Below are 21,691 nucleotides of genomic sequence, written 5' to 3'. Positions count from 1 at the left end.
TACCGTAGCTATGGCTTGGATTCGTTAGCAAACATTGCCCCCGTGTGGTATTTGCATGTTACTATCACAAGCATAATGTTGTGGCCTGCCCAGAAAAACATTGGTTCTAATAATTATTTACCTCCGCCAACAGCGAGACCGGCCAATGTTAGAGACCCGGCCGGTAATGGAATACAGGCCAATATTAGAGGATTTAGGCTACTGTAGACTATTCATGAACTGAATTAACAGACAAATTGCTATATCGTTATGTATATCGTTATCGGGATATCAAATGAGCTATATCGGGATATGAAATTTTGGCCATATCGCCCAGCCCTAACTACAACAAATACTTTTAAATAAAACTAAGTTAATCGTTAGTTTCCAAATAGATTAATAGATTCAATTTCTGCTTTGTCACCAATTACAGTGCAGATTTTAAAACATCACCACATTTTATGAACCAGGGAAATTCACAGTTTCACAGCGGATGCCCATTTTCTACAAGTTGGTATGATTCTTTTACGGTCTTCATGTAAAGTTCGTAACATACTTTGGTTAAAATTTCTCAATGGTTGTGTAAAACAACACCCTTTTTACCTCCTCAAAAACAGCTCTGTTCACAGCGACCCGTTTCGGTGCATGTCTCTTTAAATGATAATGAGCAACTGCTCACCCCACCCCTCTTGTGGATGTCGACACAAGACACGTAAAGTGCTGCCTTGGCTGACAGTATACAAATGGCTGAGGGCAGAAATATGCTAATACGGGACAGTCCGTCAGCGGTCGTGGGCGGAGCCTGAGCAATATGACGTCATATTGCTCAGAAAATCCAAACGGCTTGATTATTGAGAGTGTTTAGGCTTTTTGAGGATAAAAAATAAAGGAGAGAATGGATTTTTTTCATTGTATGGTGGTTGTGTCCACATACTGGAAAGACACATTTATATGCAAAAGTTAATTTTGCATAATGCTTAAAAGAGCTTCACACAACTGACACAGTAGTGATTATAACTAATATCTATCTGATGCAAAATGTCAAAAAACATAATACTGACAGACAATTTGCTGATAAAGTGGCAGTTCTATAAGGTGTTCAGAAGAACGAAATCATCACGTCCGGGGAAATTGGTGCAAAATGGAAACGGAAATGGAAGTCATAGCCACTATACAGTGCTGGTCAGAATTATTTGCCTCCTTGGTAAAAATGATCAAAGATGGCTGTGAAAAAATTTATCTGCATTGTTTATCCTTTTGATATTTTATTAAAACAAAAATACAAAAACGGACAGATGAAACAAAACCCCATGTGTAAAATGAAATACTCTGCTGTATCTTTAATGCTGTGGGCCTAAGTTTCTGCCAGAGGTCCTGGACATCTAGTTCAGATACATAGCATCATGGATTCGATCAAATACACAATAAAAAATAAAAACCTGACAACCTCTGCTAGAAATCTTATAATGGGCTGTGTTTGGATCTTCCAACAGGACAGTGATCCAAAAACAAAACATCAAAATCAAAACAAAAATGGTTCACTGAGCAAAAAACCAAGCATCTGCAATGGCCATCCCAGTCCCTGACCTGAACCCTATAGAAAATGAGCGGGCTGAACTGAAGAGAAGAAGCGCCAACATGGATCTGGGAACCTGAAGGATCTGGAGCGATTCATTACGGAGGAATGGTCTCTGATCTCTTGTCAGGTGTTCTCCAAACTCATCAGGCATTATAGGAGGAGACTCAGAGCTGTTATCTTGGCAAAAGGAGGTTGCAAAAAGTATTTAATAAAAGGGGGCAAATAATTGTTCCCAATGTGTTTTGGAGAAAAACATTTATTTCATAATGTGATTTCCCCCCACTGTCAATTGTTTTGCTTCAATGAAAGGTTAGATTTTTGCTTTTTTTTTTTGATAAAATATCAAAAGGCTAAACAATGCAGATTTATTTTTTACAGCCATCTTTGATCATATTTACCAAGGGGGCAAATAATTCTGACCAGCACTGTATAAGCCAGTTTGCCTCTTTAATTTAATAAGTTACTTGATGTTTAGTATGCACAAACAAACCAATTTTGCTAGGAAAAACATTGTAGCCATAGTCAATCAACAACAACAACAAAAAAACTTCTATTCTCACAGGTCATGTAAGGAAAAGCAACACAAAAAAATCTGTGACTGAGGTTGCTGAACAAAAAGCAAACGAGTGCAAGTCCAACCATGGTGAGCAGTGTCACCAATATCAGACAATGCAAACGTTCATGTACTGCAGCTCTTCTTTGGAGGCCCAGATGGAATCTGAAGACTTCTGAGCTGATTCTGAAGGGATGAATCTGGAGAATTTTTGTGGAATGGAATTTAAGGCTGGAATGCAATACATTACTTTTCAAATCTAAACATATTTTAAAACACCAGACATCATACACTTACCAACTTTGTAATAAATGATTGAGAATCACACACTACAAGACTTTCAAGTTGTTCCAAACACAACAAACTCGCACAGAAACTTGTGCCTCGCTGCTAGGAGACACATGACAAATGAATACAATATGTGTTTTAAAATCACTACAAAATATCAGACATGTTTGATATTTGGATGTAATCAAAGTCTGTGCCTATCGTACACTATGCATTTTTCTGTGAAATGAAGAACTCCAACTACTGAAAATGCGCAGACTGGCCCTGACTTTCAGCAACTAGTGTCGACTCATCCAGACTGCAAACGGGGGGGGGGGCAAATATCTAGGCAAAAGTTGGGGATCTTTTGGGGATCCCCAGGGGACCGCAAAATAAACAATACTAGTATGAGTAGAAAAATTAAACATAATAATGTAACTTAATGGAAACCAAATAGGCCTATCTTTCAAATAATATTTTAGACTAATATATATATAATATCAATTATTCACACTAAAAATTGGATCTTAAAAACATGGATGTTTAAAACATCTGATACTGGGAAGAATTATCAACTGAGATAAAATCTTCTATTAGCAAACATCAATGTTACAGAGTGCAACATGAATGAATAAGTAAAAACTCTTACCAGGTGTGTTTGGTGAATTCATGGATGACGCCACTGATCTTCTCTGCCTCTAAAGTTCTCCAAGTAGCAGACAAAGATGCTTTTTGGATAAACCTGCGTGCAACCTCTGGTTCAGAGGCAAGATGCCACAAGACGGCGAGTTCTAAAGGGGGTCTTCGGTGTCAGCCATGACCGTAACCCTCACGAGGAGGGCTGTGATGGCCGCTGGTGCCAGCTGAACACCCTCACACTGCAACAGATGCAAACACACTGACGTTAATGAAACCGAGACCACTGACATCCTTCAAGCCAAAAAATACAATGCAAAATACCCTCCTCAAAATTACTGTAGATTGTGGCTGTGACCCGTCTGAAAAGCAAAAACATTAATAAATAATAATATAAAGCAAAACAGCTCATTTGTTTTTCAAAGAGTGAATAAAGTCCCCTAGCTGCATATTAACGGGGTTTGTAAGAGTCATTAACGCCTGTGTCAGAATGTTGTGCTCGTAACAGAGTTGTATGTTTGCTGCTTACAAAACAGAACCAGAGGATGTTAATGGATGACTCACCCTGCCTCTAAGTCAGTGGAGACGCACTACAATACCCACGCTGCCTTGCAGCGACTGGATACGCAGCAGGATAGCACATTACCCACGCTGCCTTTCATTCTACCATGAGCCCTGCCCCAAGCAAAGAATAGAGAGGTTCTCGACCGTCTAGTTTTAGTGATTATTAAAACACTGGCCCACACTTCCTGAGCCTTAGGTCTGTTCAGTATTCAAGTAGATAATGTTATCCATCACAAAGCATTCGAGTCTCCGAAACACACATTCTTATGCAAATCAACACACCAACATGAAATATATATAAAATAAAACTGAAAATAGGTCAAAAACTTTTCTGTGCACACCAGGTGCCTTTTTGGACAAATCTGCCAGATACTTTTGAACAATATGTACAGACTAATTGCATTAAATTATTAGTAAAACTGCAGCACTGCATTGAAAAGATGACACGCTTTGAGTTGCCTTGCATGCACTGGGACGGTAGCCTCACCTGCTGGTTGAATCATGCAAGTAAAGTCTGGCTGTCCTCCGACAGTGCGACTTGTCTAATGACCCAGTGTGACCATAGCACACTTCCTTTGGTATGGAATAGTTCAATCAATCAATCAATCAATCAATCAGTTTTCTTGAATTATTGACTGAACAACAGAGTTCCAGGTCCCTACTTGCATATCTAAATGAATCAATGTATGTACGAACACATGTGTGCTTTCAGCTCAGAGTCAATAAACCGTAATGAGTAACTGATAAATGTCGGAAATAGTCTTGTTGTTTTGCTTTGACGCACTTATAAAGTAATTTGAACTTGGGCCAGGACTTTATGGTAGCTGGATTTCTTGAGTGTAATGTTTCGACTGCTGATCTCAAACCGTTAATCTCAAACTGCAAATCCCCAATTTATGAGCATTTATGAATGTGGCTCAATAATGAAGGTCTACAGGACTGTTCTTTAGATCTGTGTGTTTCTCAAGTTTAACAACCTGCAATCGTGTCGATGCTCACCAATGAAATAAGAGAGAAATCAAGTCATCAACGACTGAGAATCAAGTAATAAACAGTTGGAATGGACACTTAATGCAAATTAATATTAGTTCAAATATCAAAGCACTGCTTCTTAAAAACATATAAACGATGAATTATGTATAAAGAATAGAACACAATCAAGAATGGTTTGCAGTTTTGCATGGAGGTGTATATTGGTTAAGTTAACCAAATAGCTTCAATCCACAAATACTTTCTTATATTTATGCATTTAAATCTGTTTTTTTTTCTACTAAAATCTAGGGATGCATCAACAATATTAAATGAATGAATTAAATGAAAAAATAAATGATATATTAAATTATCTATTTAATTTTGTCTAATGAACTTAAAAATAAAATTACTGAAAACTAAATTCAATTGTTTAAATGTGTGCCCAATCCGAGTCATTGAATATTGAGTATCTGCTAACACCGAGTCCCTATCCGATACTTGTATTTTACTAGTGGTTGGAGCACACTTCAAGTACATTAAAGTTTTAAAATCAATCCAATGTCTCAGGGGCTAAAATGTAAAATCATCTATCATGCACTTCCAATATAACAATTACTACAGTAATTATATTTATAGGCCTATAAGCAGAATAATTGCAACAAAAAGAAAAACAAGTGCATATAGACCTGTGTGTGATCTATAGAATGCATGAAGCTTGTGGCGTCAGAATGTCAGTCTGTCAGTCAAGTCCAAAGCAAGACGCAACCCATAGCAACGCGTTATGACAACGACGTCTCATATAGTCTGACGGCAGATAAAAGTAAATAGTAACTAAATTACTTTCGAGTGATTTGTTAAAAAGGTTCACATCAATGTTAAACACGGACGCTTGAACGTGCATGTGATGTGCACATTTGAGCTTCTGCTTTCCTTTCAATGGCGGTTGGCAAACACAGACATGACAGACATGCAGATCTTTCCAGTCCCATCGCCGCTTTCATTAAATTGTGGCATAAGCCCTCATGAAACCATAGAAATCAAGTTTCATTACAGAAAGCCTGAGTATTTTCTGCCATGGTCTGCTAATAAAACTATGGACCAATGTGGATTGTTTCTTCTGTCATTCTGAAAGTCTAGTTCGTTTCTTTGGCCACAGCCAGCTCTGACATGTCCCAGGGCCTTGTGGGGCACTAACATGCTGGTACAGTTCCTGGAAAGCCCTGTATTGACTAAAGAGGCTGAAGCTGGTCTCTAAAGCTCTGTCAGGGATTTAATGGAAGAGCTGAAAGCTCCTCCTGTCCAAATCTTTGTCACTCCTCCCTCTCTCTCTCTCTCTCTCTCTCTCTCTCTCTCTCTCTCTCTCTCTCTCTCTCTCTCTCTCTATCTCTCTCTCTCTCTCTCTCGTACAAATGGTCAGGCTTCGTGCCAGAGTGCTGATCAGTGTTTAATACTCTTTAGAAGGATGGGACATTTGATGAGAGTTTTAACACTGGCTCACTAAAGAGAATCATCCTTCCTGAGGTGCTTAGCTCTCTTTCTTTGAGGCTGAGAATATGAGAAGGCATCAGTCACTCAACAAGGGTGTGAATAGCGTGGGGGTGGAGATGTGTTGATTAGTGTCCGTGCTTGATGTTAAAGCTTCCCGCATTCTCTGAATGAAGGTTTCCAGACCATTAAGGTCCACTAATTTTACAATCAGTGTCATAAAATGGTGAAGCAAACCCAAGACTAATCGGTAAAGCATCAAGGGCACACTTCATAAAGGCTAACCTTATTTAACCAATATAAGCATAAAAACCCTTCATATTATGCATCAAGAACAAAAGTGCAGATTTTCTAAAATCAAATTACTGAAAGCACAGCTCCAGTTCATTTCACACACTAAACTGCACTACAATTATTACACTCATATTGTGTTTGTTGACTCATTTTGGGGAGTCATCTTGTCTTGTATCATTTTTGAAGTGTTGTTCTTGCTTTTTTAGGCCTAAACACAGTATATCATGGGGCTGGGTTGACATAAATTTCGCAATTCAATTTTCGAATCAATGCTTGCAATTCTGAAATATATAGTGCATATATTTAGCAAAATGCTCCTACCTAGAGTCTGTTTTTCTAGCTTAGCTATGGTAATTTAATTATTTTTCTTACTGAAATATTAATTAAAGGCATGCAATTTTCTGCCACACTAGAGGCACTTAGCGGAACTACAAAAATAGCTTGTTCTGCAAACGCGTCTTTTGCGCATTGTGCCTCCCTTAACTCAAACCTCACAGATCTTACAGGTGCTTGTGAAGCCATGACTCAACAGGTTAAAGTAGGCTACTTTCAATAAAAGGTCCAACATATTAGGAATACTTAGCTGTGTTGTTTCATGAGTTAGCAACTGAGCAGCTAACACTCTGTCTAGAGCGAATGCAAGTGTGTCGCTTATAATAAAACCAATCTAAAGTATCTGCACCGGGCGCATTTTTGACATGAAGCGCCACAGCTGTTTGAGGTGCCTTTTTTTTTTGGACACAATAAAGTAAATCAAGTAAATCATATATATAAGAAACATTTGTCTTTCTGAAAGGGTACATGATGATGTTATACTGAAGCGTCCATTATAGCATGTAGCATAGCAATGCCCTGTTCTCTTTGAATTGTTCATGACCTGTTTAATCTTTGAAGGTCGAAATGCAGCGAATTTTTGCTTGCACTTCTGCAATCAAAGCTGAATGTCTTTTCCCATGTAATGCGTCAGTCTTCATCTAACTGGCTAAACACCCTCTGCCTCCGTCTGCTACAGTAGCCACGCCACCAACTAACACATAGGAAGGAAAGAGATTGACGGATCTGAGCAGACCACTCATGTTTTAATGGTGCCCGGGGGCTCGATGTTTACACTTTTGGGGGAGATAAACCCATGAATGGCATACCAGTAGTCAATGAACAGTAGTCCACTGGGTGAAGGGTGTACACATACTAGGCATGGTTGCGTGATTGTCCAGCGATTGAAGATGTTTGCTGTCGTAATGATGACAGTAGAGCACTGTTCCGTGCTCCGGTGCAGATAGCGCTCATACTACATGCGTACCGAGCCCCGAGCCCAACTGAACCGCGCTCTGGCTCACCTCTCCCAAGTGGGCCAGGGACGGTTAAACGAACCACGCCCGGGAACGGTACGGAACGATCACACTAGTCAAACGAATCTAAGAGAACACCTAAGAGAATGTCTCATGACTCATTAAGTATTCATTTCAGGATTCAGGCTACACTGTTTTTGATTCAAAAAGTTTCCATGCCTCAAATGTCCAAAAAATTATAATTTTCTTTCATTTTCTCATAATATACATTTCACATCACCTCATTTCTCAAAGACACTAAAACAACTTGTTCGAATATTGTGTCTCTTTAAACACCTCCTTTCCGAGAGCCTACTCTGCTCTGATTGGTCAGACGGCCCAGTCTGTTATGATTGGTCTACTGCTTACAGGGCATGTCGAAAACTACATTTCCATTACCATAAGTGGACTTCAGCTCCGGAGGCTTCCTGAGTCCTCAGCGATTGTACACACTGTAAAGACGGTAACGATGAAGTCGATTTTACCATATCAATCAAAGCGCGAGTCCGATGATGAAACATTGGAAGAACTAGGCTAGTTATTCAACCCAAATCCATCGCAAGGATGATTTGAGCAAGAGGTTTCTCAGTGATGCGCTACTCGGTTTTATGTACATTATGAGATGTTGCAATTGTAATTCCTCACCATTAGCATTAACAAGTGCATGTCTATCAACAAACTGATGTGTTAATGTCTAATTTATAGTGGTGCATAATGTTAGCCGAGCACTAACGTGAATGACTGATGTAACATTACAGTTTATAAAACAAATCTTGCTCCAGCCTTTTATCGTTACTCAAAGTAGCAAGAACAATAGACAATCTGCATTAACAAAGACAATCTTAGGTAATAGTAGGCCTACAGTGGATTAGCAGTAGGGCTGCACGATTAATCGCAATTTCCATGTAATCGCACTTAAACCGATTTGGCTTATCACGATTTTGAAAGCGCAATGGCTGCAATTATTTTTTATGCGCAGCTTGTCACTGATGTACGGCTCTGTAAACGCTGCTCCATCTGAAAGCACTGTGAGTTTGAGTCACTTATAACGTACATTTGAAAAAACAAACCCACGTCAAACATCTTTCCAAACATGAGAAGCATTTATGAACCTCTTGTCCAACAAAAGACAACATTTAATAATATGCTTTTACTCCAAACTCACTTCATAACGTTGACCTCGCAGAGATTTGAGAAACAATCGTCAAAAGGTTATACTGCTGTTGTATCGCCGTGGTAATTCTAACCACTGACACTTCACATCCTAATCCTTTGGAAGTGTATACAAAGAGAATATGCTTTTGCAGCACAGAAGAAAAGTGTCTTCTCGACAAGCACACAACACAGCTACAGCATTTGAGGGCGGGTCAAAGTAGATGTTGTTCGCGGGCAGCCAATAAAAACCAGGGCATTATGCAAATTTGTTACATTGTTATATATGAATGTTACGGATGTAAGACTGGAATTACTGGCGACGACTCGATTCAGCGGTTCTTTTGGGAGATAATAACTATTTATTGTGCACTTTGATCTTTAAATCTTTGCAGACCTTTTACACACAGCTATAACACACTTTCACGAGTTCACACTTACATCAATTAGACAGAGTAACGATTATGTGTATTTGGCGTGCTGTCCGGTGGGGAGGGCTCCGAGCTCGGAATTTTTGCCCGAACCCAGAGTACTCCCTCCATTGTTGTAAGAGTATTTAGGACTAGAAGTGAGGAGATGGGGTGGTGGAGGGATGCTGTTAAACTGTCGGAAGTAAGTTTGCTGAATATATACACCTCTTGACTCGTTGATTGAATGTGCTCCACAGGTGTTTAATCAGGTTTAATTATCTGAACGTGCTCCTCCCAAACTTTGTTAATAAAACATCATGTAAAATACAAATAAAAAAGTAAAATTAAAGTAAAACATAAAATTAAATAGTAAAATAGTAAATAATAAATAAATATATCAAATAAATATGCGGGTCCTGTTAAATGCCTCCTCAGACTAAAGGCCACTAAAAGATTTTTTAAATCTTATCAGATTTTCAAAATGTGAGAGACAACAAAAATGATGATAAAAAACAAAAACAAATCATAGAGCCACGATTGTGAACAAATCTCGCAAAAATCTCTCGCAGTCAAACATGACTTTGGTTGCTAGAGTAAACAAACATGGCGGATGACGGGCAAGAAGAAATGGCGATAATAGTGTTTGAACTGTTTTTTACAGAAAATTCATGGGGGGAAAAAAGAAAAAGATTTGGATGAAGTCATGTTATGCTTCTCGATCCCCCCACACAACAGGATTTCTGATCGTAAATATTCAACATGTTGGATATTTACCATTTAAAGGTGAACTAAGTAACTTTTTTACCTTAACTGAACAGCTTCGGAGTCATTGGAATGGTTATAATACTTATTTCGGGTTGAATGGTGGTCGTTTCGCACCCCCCTGGTGCCCGTGAGCGGAAAATACGCACTTGCAAATTTGGGGCGGCGGGCCACCGGCCGCCGCGTCAGGAAGTATCGCGTGATATCAGGTCTCGCGATGTAAACAACTGCTTTACGGCCAAAAGAAATCTGCTAAAATGATGTCATTATTGCGCTCCCTCACGCTGTCCGAACCCGAATGAAGAAGACGTTTTAAAGAATGTCCCATCTGCTTTGATGTCGTTGATCTACTAGCCTCTGGTGTCTGAGAATCACCAACGAGTTTTTACAACAGTGTTGTCAAATATCTATTCCGAAGCTGTGGGGGGAGCTCTAGGGAGAAACCTGCGAGCAAAAAGCGAGAATACAGAGAAGAAATCCCAAAGCTACTGAGTGCTGCTTTAAGATCGGTGCGACCCCAATGTTCTTCCGAGCAGATTCAATCACTCTTCTTAACACCGCAGGAAAATCTGATAAAATAATCTGTAGAACCATCAAGATAATCAGGACTTTGCCTAGGAATGTTACGGAATGAGACTTGAGCGACAGGGATGAATGCAAACGGAGTTTATTGACAACAACAGGGCTGGTGAACGGGAAGCAGGTGAGTGGGAAGTGCAATGCTGGATTGTAGAGTGGTGTGCTGGCAGTGAAAGGAATGTGTCTTCTTACAGGTATGGTGGTGGGTCGATGAAGGCGTGGAAGGAGGATATGCAGAATCGCTGGAGAGTTAGAGACAAGGAGATACTAGGAGAATCACACGGAGGAGAATGGAAACAAGACGCTGGAGAGGAGATTGGAGACAGATCGCTGAGAAGTCAGGCCGATCGTCGTAAGGCAAGGTAAGTAGTCCTTTATCCAACAATGAGACCGGACAGTGGTGAAGTGAGTGCTTTTGTAGTGGTAGTGATGATGAGGTGCAGGTGTGTGTGATCAGAAATGACGTCCAGGTGGGAACAGAGGAGAGTGATGGGAAATGTAGTGCAGTAACCTGGCAGACCTGTAACAAGGACTGTCAGAAGGGGAGAATTGGGCCCAAAATTGGACAGATTATCTTGTAGTGTGTGGGTGCCTTAAGTGAAACAAAAATGGTAAGGAGTTGTGGCAGAAAGCAGTCACAAGAATATTTGTAGAACCTTTAACCACCTCTGAATGCTGGCTGGAGCACTTCGGATGCATTACCCAAGTGACATGTGAGGATTAAAATAGTAAAACAGATTTAGCGTGCCGCCGCACTCTCTGCAGCTTCACCTTCCCCTGGGACGAACATACAGACGCGACGGGCCGGCGGGAATAAGCGGCCTGTTCGACTGCAGGGCGACGGGTGAGCTGTTCCACAAGAAATCAGGTGAACACTGCCTGGTGACCCAGGAAGTGCTCACCTTGGAGACGGCGGAGACAAAAGCCCTTGTGTCATTCTACCGAGATGAGATCAAGAGGCTTGTTTGACTTGATTTTAAAGGAGGCCCTTCAAATTCAAAGATGAACACCAGAGTTAACACTAATTTAAACAAATACGGACAATGTGTCGTCATGCAATGAACACGTTAATAACATTCTACAACATATAAGGTCTATAATATTTACACTTTTAGTAGCAGGTGTATGCAGTTAGGTAAGGTTACAGAGTCCTTGCTGCTTCAGAGCGGTCAAACGAAAAGCTGAAATTGGTCATTAGCATGCAGCATGGAGCATGGCAGGTATGGCAGCCGCCCAAGAGTGGTGGTGTCCTCCGTCAGACCTCGAGTCTCTGCCCGCTGTGTTCCAGGATCCTGCGTGGCTCACATCCACAAAGACAAATGAATCTCCCTATCCCTTTAGCAACGGCTGCATGACACACTTCAAGCACTGATCTAGTCGTTTCAGTCGTTTGGATGCCACAATACGATCACTATTGTAAAATAGTGCACTTTCTGCAAAATATTAACTATGAAGTCAACAATGTATCTTTTTCTGTCTACCATGTACTGAGTACTGATACATGATCAATTAACATATAAAACTCAAGAGAATCATACAACTGATGACTGTCTATAAAACTGTAATAAAAAAAGTGATAAATCTTATGATTTCGGCCATTCGTCAGAGAATGAAACAGTGATAAAATGCCAAATTTAGTCAATTTTAACATAACAGAAATAAATAAATACAATTAATAATGCTGTCCTTTTTAATATATAATAAATAATAATAAAACAAAGAACTATTAACTAATTACATAATCAGAAAAAATAGAGAAATACATTTTATTTTTCTCTAAACGTTTCTACAGGACCACGGGCTGAACATGGAAGAAGATATTTTGAAGAATGATGGTAACCACCAGACAGTTGACAGTAGCCATCGACTTCCATAGTATTTTTTTCCCATGCTATAGAAGTCAATGGCTATTGTAAGCTGTTCGGTTACCATCATTCTTCTGAAACAAACCTTTGATGTAGTCACTAGATTACTCACGGATTACATGGCACTTTACTCAGCTCTTTTTAAACCTGTAATGCCCCCCCAAAAATGGACCAATGAACCAATGCATCTTGTGGAGGTAGAAAAAAAAAAACCCTGGCATTATGTCCCTCAAAATTGGCAAAATTGTGCAGTTAAGGGGTCAGTGGGATAGCCTACTCACCGCAAATCACCCCGAATAAGAGACCCATTAAAAATATAAACCCAGGAAACTGTCAGAAGCCTATTGGGAAATTTGGTCCATTCCTTTCAATATTCTGCTGAAATATAGACCAGTATAAATTAAAACAGTAATGTCTAAAATAAGCTGTGACACAGTTCGCAAAAAGACTGCTATTCACTCACCCAATAGTTCACTACATTTTGACAAAGAATGATATTCAGATTCACACAGAGCTCTGTTGAGCAACACCACACAATCCACAGCATTACTAAGAAATCAGACGTCAGAGAAACCGACAAGAACGCTTCCAGACAAACACACAAAAGATTTGACTGCATACACAGAAGTTCAGAGGGAGGCTGAACAGTGTGTGTGTGTGGGGGGGGTGGGGGGGGGTGGGGGGTGGGGTGACCAATTCAGAATGATGAATAATACGACTAATTGTCTGACATCACCTTAATAATTCAACCATCTTAAAACCCTAACCACAATGAAAGAAACTAACTAATTAAAATAAACAACTACTTGATTATAATGTGGTGCTTTGTATTCAGTCATCCTCTAAATTTAGATTCATCTCCACCGCTACATTCTGGATAAATTAAGATTCTGAACAGACAACTAGGCTAAACAAAATAATATGATTTACAAGAGGTTCTGACAAAATGTTAATTGCTGCAGTCTATTTAAAATGATTCAATGACTCACTCATCAATACTTTACTTGTTTCATTACTGGATGAATCAACGTTTCTAAACAAACCTCATGAATGAATGATTCAATGATAAATACTAGGGGTGTGCAGTGCACGAGATCTCGCGAGACTAAACTGATGTTGAAATTGTCTCGCGATATTGCCATGACGGAGCCTGAGGGCGAAATTAGCATTGAATATGTCACCGCTACATTCACATTACATTACTCCACTGTCGTTTTGCTGTTTTTATAAAAATAAAAACCATTGTAAAGTACTGTAGACGTCTGCTCTGCTCATCCAGCAGGAGGCGCAGTCGCACACAGTGCAGCAGGAATCACAGTTCACTGATCGCGTGGCGATGGTGGATGATTCGCTGCGCAACAGATCCTAGCATCTGATGAATGCCTTATCTTGCAGAATGTGCGCTCAGCACTGCCGCTCCCAATACACCGAGTACGTGTGATCGGGAATTTGAAAGTGAAAGCAAAACACGAGCTCCCCGATGGTCGCAAATCAGCAACATACAATAGCTTGCCTTCCAATATCAAACCTATCTCTGGATTATGTACTGTAGTGTGGCTCTGGTCTCTGTTTTGGTATCTGTTTGCACTTGAATACTGAGAGAGTACTTTGATTATGGTTGCACTTGCACTTATTATTTGCACTTAATAAGACTAAGAAAAAAATGTTATTTATACTGTTTTAATTTCTATGTTCAATTTGTGGAAAGGAGTTCAATTAGGAGGTCACACACAGCCTCAATCAGAAGTTCTGGAAGCTCATAAATCATGTACAGTCATTTGTGGCAAATTTGTGACACCTTGATTATATGCCACTTTAATCAACCGCTTTTGAGCCTGTAACGTCCAGAGCGATTTTTTAAACAAAATCATCTGCACAAATTATGGAAGAGAAAGTGGATTTCCCAACACTGAAGCCCCCAAAAATGTACCTCAAACATAAATGTTTATAAACTCAACAGTCTGCTGAAATCCTGAAAGGGAGTTGTTGGACACCTCTGAGCGGACAGGATCATGAAAGAGGGTACAGGTCATCCGTGTAGCGTAACCACGGCAACATCTGTTTTCAACGCATCAAAATATTTTCGGATTTTCACACTCCTACATTCCACACTCACCTTCTGGCCCAGAGGGGGTTATGCTCATATTGTTAAGCGGCTAAAGGAGCCTGGTGTGGCTGTGGGTGGTGCAGAGGTTCAGATCTATTAATTACTCTAGGACTCATCGTGCCCTTCATTTAGAACGCAAAACAGACCAGAATTCTGCATTCCATTCTGACAAACCACGTCGTAAAGATGAGGGTGTGAACGTGAACGTAGACGTGTAGGTGAGGCACAAGGCAACCAAAGAAGTGGAACAAGTTTTACGCACAGACACAATTGGAAAAACTACAGATGTCCAGTGCAAAAATTAAACTAAATGTTTTAGGCACCTTTTATTGAAAACAGAAAGTACTAAGTATCTGTCCACCTCTGAAGTACAATTACTTTACATTTACTACAAGCAATGTGCAACTCAGCTTCTCTGAAAGAGCGGATCAAAGTCCAATAGCCTGTCAGATTGAGCCAATCAAAACAAACCACCAGCAAACAGCCAAAAATAGACAAAACTAGGCATACTGTAAGATAAGACCAAATGCAATTGAATAAAACTACCAAAATATAACCGTTATGCAATTTTTAATAACCTTTTAATGCATATGTGGTCACCGATAGTGCAAATATATTGGCCAAATAAACAGGAAAGTAATCCTAATCTACATTATCTTGAATCTGTATTGTATAATCAAGTCAAAGGTGATGTATAAGAGAATACAAGGACATCCTTTACTTCAGAAACCACTGTCTTGTTCTCCATTTCTTCTCTGCTCATAGACTACTGCTGTACTGACACCTAAATTATGCTTCTAGTTTGTAGATTGCACCTTATTCATCCAATTATTTGGCTGGAACGATCAACCCTGTGCTATTCAAGCCCACATAAAAGCACTCATAACCGAATCACAGGTTTGGAAGAAATATTCAGCAGATATTTTGTGGGTGAATTTGGGTCAGTTTGTGATCTGCATAAATCTAAAACAGTGCAAACAGTGTGTGAAAACAGCAATGTTATCAGGGGGCATAACATTCAACTGATTTGCATGAAAATCACTCCTGAGTATAACCAGGTCAGAATTTTCTAAATCTACATGGACACATCAGTGTATCAATCCTTGGACCTATTGCTTCGCCAATTCTGAAATCACATTTTTAAGGACACTTTTTTTTTTTCTCTCTTCAAAAACAGATGGTGGCCCTTACCAGATCCATAAGCAGTGAAGACGGCAACTAATGGCACTAGTAAACGTGACTAAGGCAGATTGTGCTTGTATCCTTGAGCACGGTCATAATAATATCCACTATCAGCTGTATCTTCTTGAGCATTCATACAAACCCTTATCTATTACAACTGTTTGGGCCAAGGATCTTAATGAAGATGTGCATGTTTTATTTCGGATCAGGTATAGAGGATGTTTAAGCTGTCTTCAAAGAACCCCAATCATCAAATGATACACTGGAAATTACTACATAGGGTTTACTTGACTCCTATGAAATGTTTCTACATGAATCTGTCCTCCTCTCCCAAGTGTAATCTTTGTTCTCAAGGATCTCTAGGCACATACTTGCACTTCGTTTGGGACTGTCCCTCTCTCTCACCTTTTTGGACCCAGCTCTCACAGGACTTATCATATCTGTTGGACACAGATATTTGTTTGACCCCATGCCATTTTTTTTTTTTTGAACGATTTTAGGGACCTTACCTTATCCATTCAACAAAGATATTTACTGTTAGCCGCTCTCACAGCGACAAAAAAGAAAAAAAAGTTAGTTAACCGCTGGAATCCTCCTCACACAATGGACAGACGAACATGGACAGTGTCTTTGTTGGACATTATATCGATGGAACTCTCAACTTCTCGTATCCAATGTTAAGATTGTGAATTTATGGTATGCTGCTTTTGATATTGTGTCAATTGTTTTTTTGTCTACATTTCTTTTTATTTTCTTGAAGTCTACCAGGGGTGGGATGGGTTCTAGATTTGTATAGTTGCTTTTTGCTTTGTATTTTTGTGTTTCTTGACTTTAAAAAAGAAAACTCAATAAAATAAAATAAAACCATTAAGTCAATGATCTTCTAAATGTGCAACCAAAACTATTTTTGTTGCAGTTCACCTAGCCTAATTAATGTTACATAATTGAACCTGACTTAGCAATACTAACCTACAATGATGTGTTCATTGTTACACCCATTTTGAAGTCATAACATAATAATAATGCTATAATGGCATCATCTTCCATTCACATAAATCAAAACAAATGAGCCACATCCTGCAGTAGCCAAGATAAAAAAATTTATCTTGGTGCATGAGTGATACACCAGCCTATTTCCTGGGACAGTTGATGTCGTGACTTAATTTGATGAGTTAACCAGGAGAGTAAAAAAAAAACAGCTGAGAAATTATTTGATTACTTTGAGTCCTCGGTCAACCCACTCGAAAACGGTGAACAGCGGACAGCCTTGACTTGACCTCTGAGAAATACACTTAATGTCACATAAAACAAATTGTAACTATTGGAAATGTCACTATAGGCCAAATATTACGGTATTACAGACAAACAGACAGACAGACAGGTAGATAGATAGATAGATAGATAGACAGATAGATAGATAGATAGATAGATAGATAGATAGATAGATAGATAGATAGATAGATAGATAGATAGATAGATAGATAGAATTAAATTACCTCTTCTACCATAGTACAGAATGTTCTCTTTGATAAAAATACTTCAGTTGACGTTTTGTCTGAAAATAAATTCAGCATATTTTGCTTAAAGCCATTATCTAGAACTTATGTTGAAACCAAAACACACAGAATACATTAATAGCTAAATAAAATACTTCAGACATAGATCATTTATTCACTGAAAAAATGGCATCATAACCTTGCGGTATGGCTGTAAATACCGATTCTATTTTTTATTTTTTTCATACATCGTTGCGCAATAAAAGAAGATCATGATGAATATGATATAATCGCTTCTCCTCCAGCAGGAGAACATCATCTTCTGCGCTATACTGGAGTTCAACCCGATCAACCTTCAACTGACTGTATTAAAACGCTCAGATATTATACTGGGAGACTGATGGTCATGAAAATATCTAACTCATCCCGTCAGGCGATTCCCACGGGCAAAGAAATGGCGATAGTTTGAAGGAACTCGGACTAAATCAGACAAACTCTTGATGTTTGTTTAAGGCTGTCCAGTGTACGAATTCGCCAATGTGCAAAAGGTCTAAAGCTGTCTAAATGCAATAAAGAATACATCCGCTGTCAACATAATGTGTTTCCCTGCGGGCAGGACCGTTGCCTTTCGGTGGGTGTCAAATCCAGGAGGGAAAAGACAGAACATAAACCATCACTATCAGATAATGTAGCCTATGTTTCTTTCTACTTTACCTGATACTTGTTGTCGTTCCGGGCGCCGTCACAGCCCGTCTTATTTCAGCGTCTGTCTTCCACTTTATCACTTTTGCAAAGCTATTCTCCTCCCCTGTTCATGAAAAGTAAAATTTTTCCTGTCTCAACTCTCTTTCCTCCATATTTGCAGCTTCTCCACCAACAACAACATTAATGACGTGCTCTCGACGGTCACGTGACCACGGCTGTGGGTTCTAAAAATAGCGCGCGACACGACAGATTACAACCCGCAGAGCGGGTCTCGCGGGTCTCAAAGATGCCGATGTGAAGACCGCTGTTAATTATGTCTATGTGTCTGAGTTTGCTACAAAGCATGGTCTAATTTTACCAGGAGTGTTCTATGTTTTAAATATGCATAGCCTATATTTGAACAGGAACTAAACTGGTTTTAGAGAGGAGGGCGCCCCCTTTGGGTAGCTTAAGGAGTACTGTATGTGATGCGTGGGGAGAAGGTGGTGGGCGAGCGAGGACGTTACAACACTTACAACATTTCTTAGGTGTTCAAGGTGCTATATCATGCCAGGGCTTTTCAATCTTTTAGATGCCATGGACCCACAAATATGATTAATTTATTTTTATCAAAAAAAAAAAAAAAAATAATAATATATATATATACACATACATACATACATACATACATATATATATATATATATATATATATATATATATATATATATATATATATATATATATATATCAAGCCCGTAGGCAGGGGGGGTTCGGGTGGTTCGAACGAACCCCCCCTCACTGCCAAAGGTCCAGAATTTAAGTCGTTTTTTTTTTTTTTTTTTTTTTTTTATGTGATTATTGTCATCATTGTTTTAATCAATGCTTGTGACAAATATACTGGGTTGCCGTTTCAAATTAATATGATTATTGTAGCTGGACTTGTGTGTGTGTGCTGCGGATACCTGTCAACACTCCCGTTTTTCCTGGGTTTCTCCCGTTTTTTAGCCCTATCTCCCGGACCCCTCCCGGTTTGTTATTTCTCCCGGGAAACTCCCGTCATTTGCATGGCCCAAACACCTTTAATGTATAATCGGACCAAGTTTGTCTAATGTTGTTGCCAGATCTTGTATTAAATGCATTATATTCACACAATCCACACACCATATACTACAATTTCAACCCATTTGTCACCTCAACCTGGCAACCTATAACCCAGTTGCGCAGTCGCGGAAAGTAGGCTATAACCCGAAAGCGAGCCGATAGACATGGCAGGTGAGGGCCGGATTAACCATTAGGGCAACTGGTCACTTGCTCAGGGGCACATGACATCTAAGGGGCACTGACAGGTAGGAGGAAATACACAGAAATTTAATAAAGTTATCAAACACTTTACAGTCTTCACTGCATAAAGTGCATCTGCGGGTTCACGCAGACTTTCCTCCCTCCCCGCTGAACGCCAGCGATTACTAATTCGTGAAATGCACTCCCGCTGGTTGAGCGCGGTAAATTCGTTTTAGGTTCGATATTAGCCGGACATTTTGTTCTATAGGGTCGGGTCTAACAAAGATATCAATAGCAAGATTAGTTTAAATATTATGTGACCATTGTATATCGACATGATGAAAATATTCATTCAAAATCATTCATGCATGAATGCTGCATAATTATACCTGAGAATGCTTTGACGCGTTTCCACAGCGCACGATGCTTAAGGGAACGTCTGCCAATTCCACCAACTGCGGTAAACGTAGACTATAATTTCTATGATTTAAAATTACTTTTAACATTTAAAAACAGACGTTTTCAAATTCCAAAGCTTGCAGAAGGTTCCTAATGTCAATACTGACTTAGGCTACAGCTTTAGCCTTGAGTAAATTAACTTGTCTAAGAAAATTATTCCTAAAACGTATAAATATCAGTTGAGCCTACTTTCGTCACTGACACAGACGAAAATGAAAAGACTAAGTTCAGCTTTAGGAGGGGAAGAAATAGGCCAGGATAAGAAGACTGAGAGAAAAAGAAATATGAAGATGAAGAGAGGTATTGACAAATAATCTAATGATAAGGTTTTAAAGCTAGCCTATTTCTTATAATTTTTTGGCCTTCAAAAGTCCTAAATTGCACATATGTAGAGAAATCCAAATTTTCTCGGGGGAGCATGCCCCCCAACCCCCCTAACTACGCCGGGCCTTGAGTCTTGATGCCCAGGACACAGGGAATTGGACACAATTTAAATACAAAAACAAAATACAAAAGGACGAGAAAAACTGCAAAAAGGTCCACTTTTTGAAAAAAAGAACCCCCCCTTTCAATAGTCTGGCTACGGACCTGTATATATATATATATATATATATTTAAAAACATTAGCCTACATTTTTTACACTATTTTTCTTTATACTTTTCCATAGACCCCCTAACAGTCCCCAGTTTGAAAGCCCCTGCTTTATGTGATTTAACCCGTTTTGACTAACTTATGCCAGGCTTAGTCTTAATTAAAGGTTCAATCTCTAGCCTAATTTTTTGCTAATTAAAGGTTTACTTTACACAATTTTGAGAAATTAATCTAAGGCATCCTCCCATCAAAAGCTGAAGACTCCATGTAAAGGCCCATTTACACCAAGACCGATAACTATAGATAACTGTATAGCGTCCACACCACCGGAAAACATCTGTTTATTGTAAGCTCGTGTTTGTCTTCCACTTTAAATGCTCGAGCCTGTTACAGCAGGATTTATTCTGATTGGCTGTAAAAAATCGTTCATCAGCTGGATAAAATCATTTTGAAAGTGATCCCAACGATGTCGTTTCTTTGTGCCGTTATCGTTATCGCTGTGGTGTGAACTCTGCTATTCTTTAATATTGAGAACGATTTTTAGAACTATATCTTTATCGTTATCTTTATAGTAATCGTCCTTGGTGTGAACGGGCCTAGTCTTCTAGAAAATCTGGTAAAGGGCTAAGGACGGGCCACTCTCTTTACTTCCACAACGATACTTATTCGGAAACTTAAAGCTTTCCGAACATATAGGAGATTCATTTTAAAGCGAGTAACCATCTTGTCTCTACTCAACCAATGCATTCTAGGTGGAGAGTTCTGGGAATTTTCTCTTTTTGCATCCTGCCAGGGTTTGACATCTTGACCCCTCACCCACCTGTTTTGTGCTTAAATTCTATTCATTCAAATCCTGCAACACTCTCAAATGAGTTTTTGCATTGGTAATGCTTTTGACATTTCAAATTAGCGTCTCAGGAGGTGGAACGACGGCTTTTTGCTCGTGGGTGGTTCATCTTGACAGTTCATTTCAAGTGGTTCGGTATTCTGTTCTCCAGTGCACAATTACCCTACATATCACTTAGATCAAGTCTTATCGTGGTGGTCTCATAAATGCAGTCTCTCTCTCTCACATGCACACACAGCCCATAGTGGTTGTTTACTCTGCTCTGCACACTCACCAGGTTGCCATGGATGCATCTGACTGCCTGTTTGCATGCCTCATTCTAGTCCACAGGTCACTACAGAGCCATGCCTTAAACATAAATACATACGCTGGTGCATGTCTGCATATATTCACTATTTGCTTATACACATAAACACAGTCATTGCCCTTAGACTTCAGACTGGTCGAGAGTGAAGCAATGCATCAGAGCAGACTGGAATTCCAAGCAAAGGGGGAAACAGATCTCTCTCTCTCTCTCTCTCTCTCTCTCTCTCTCTCTCTCTCTCTCTCTCTCTCTCTCTCTCTCTCTCTCACACACTCTCTCTCTCTCTCTCTCTCTCTCCCTCTCTCCCTCTC

General features: G+C 39.5%; 1 protein-coding gene across 7 annotated transcripts in view; it reads right to left on the bottom strand.

Annotated features, from left to right (window-relative positions):
* The window catches only part of hdac5 (histone deacetylase 5), a 75,410-nt gene extending 57,081 nt beyond the window's left edge, over positions 1-18,329 (bottom strand). For 3 of the 7 annotated variants that reach the window (XM_084401701.1, XM_084401702.1, XM_084401704.1), the window contains exons 1-2: positions 17,925-18,134; positions 3,028-3,256 (exon numbers count right to left, since the gene is read on the bottom strand). In XM_084401701.1, coding sequence (XP_084257827.1) covers positions 3,028-3,049 — 22 coding nt within the window. In that variant the 5' untranslated portion in view covers positions 3,050-3,256; positions 17,925-18,134. Of the gene's footprint in view, positions 1-3,027; positions 3,257-17,924 lie in introns of all 7 variants that reach the window. The other 4 variants (XM_084401703.1, XM_084401705.1, XM_084401696.1 and 1 more) reach the window with 4 other exon arrangements.
* Positions 18,330-21,691: the final 3,362 nt, after the last annotated feature.

Source organism: Rutilus rutilus (genome assembly GCF_951802725.1).
Source record: "Rutilus rutilus genome assembly, chromosome: 1".
Taxonomy (NCBI): Eukaryota; Metazoa; Chordata; class Actinopteri; order Cypriniformes; family Leuciscidae; genus Rutilus; species Rutilus rutilus.
Note: the sequence above shows the minus strand (reverse complement) of the source record. Positions and strands in the feature narration are given on the sequence as shown.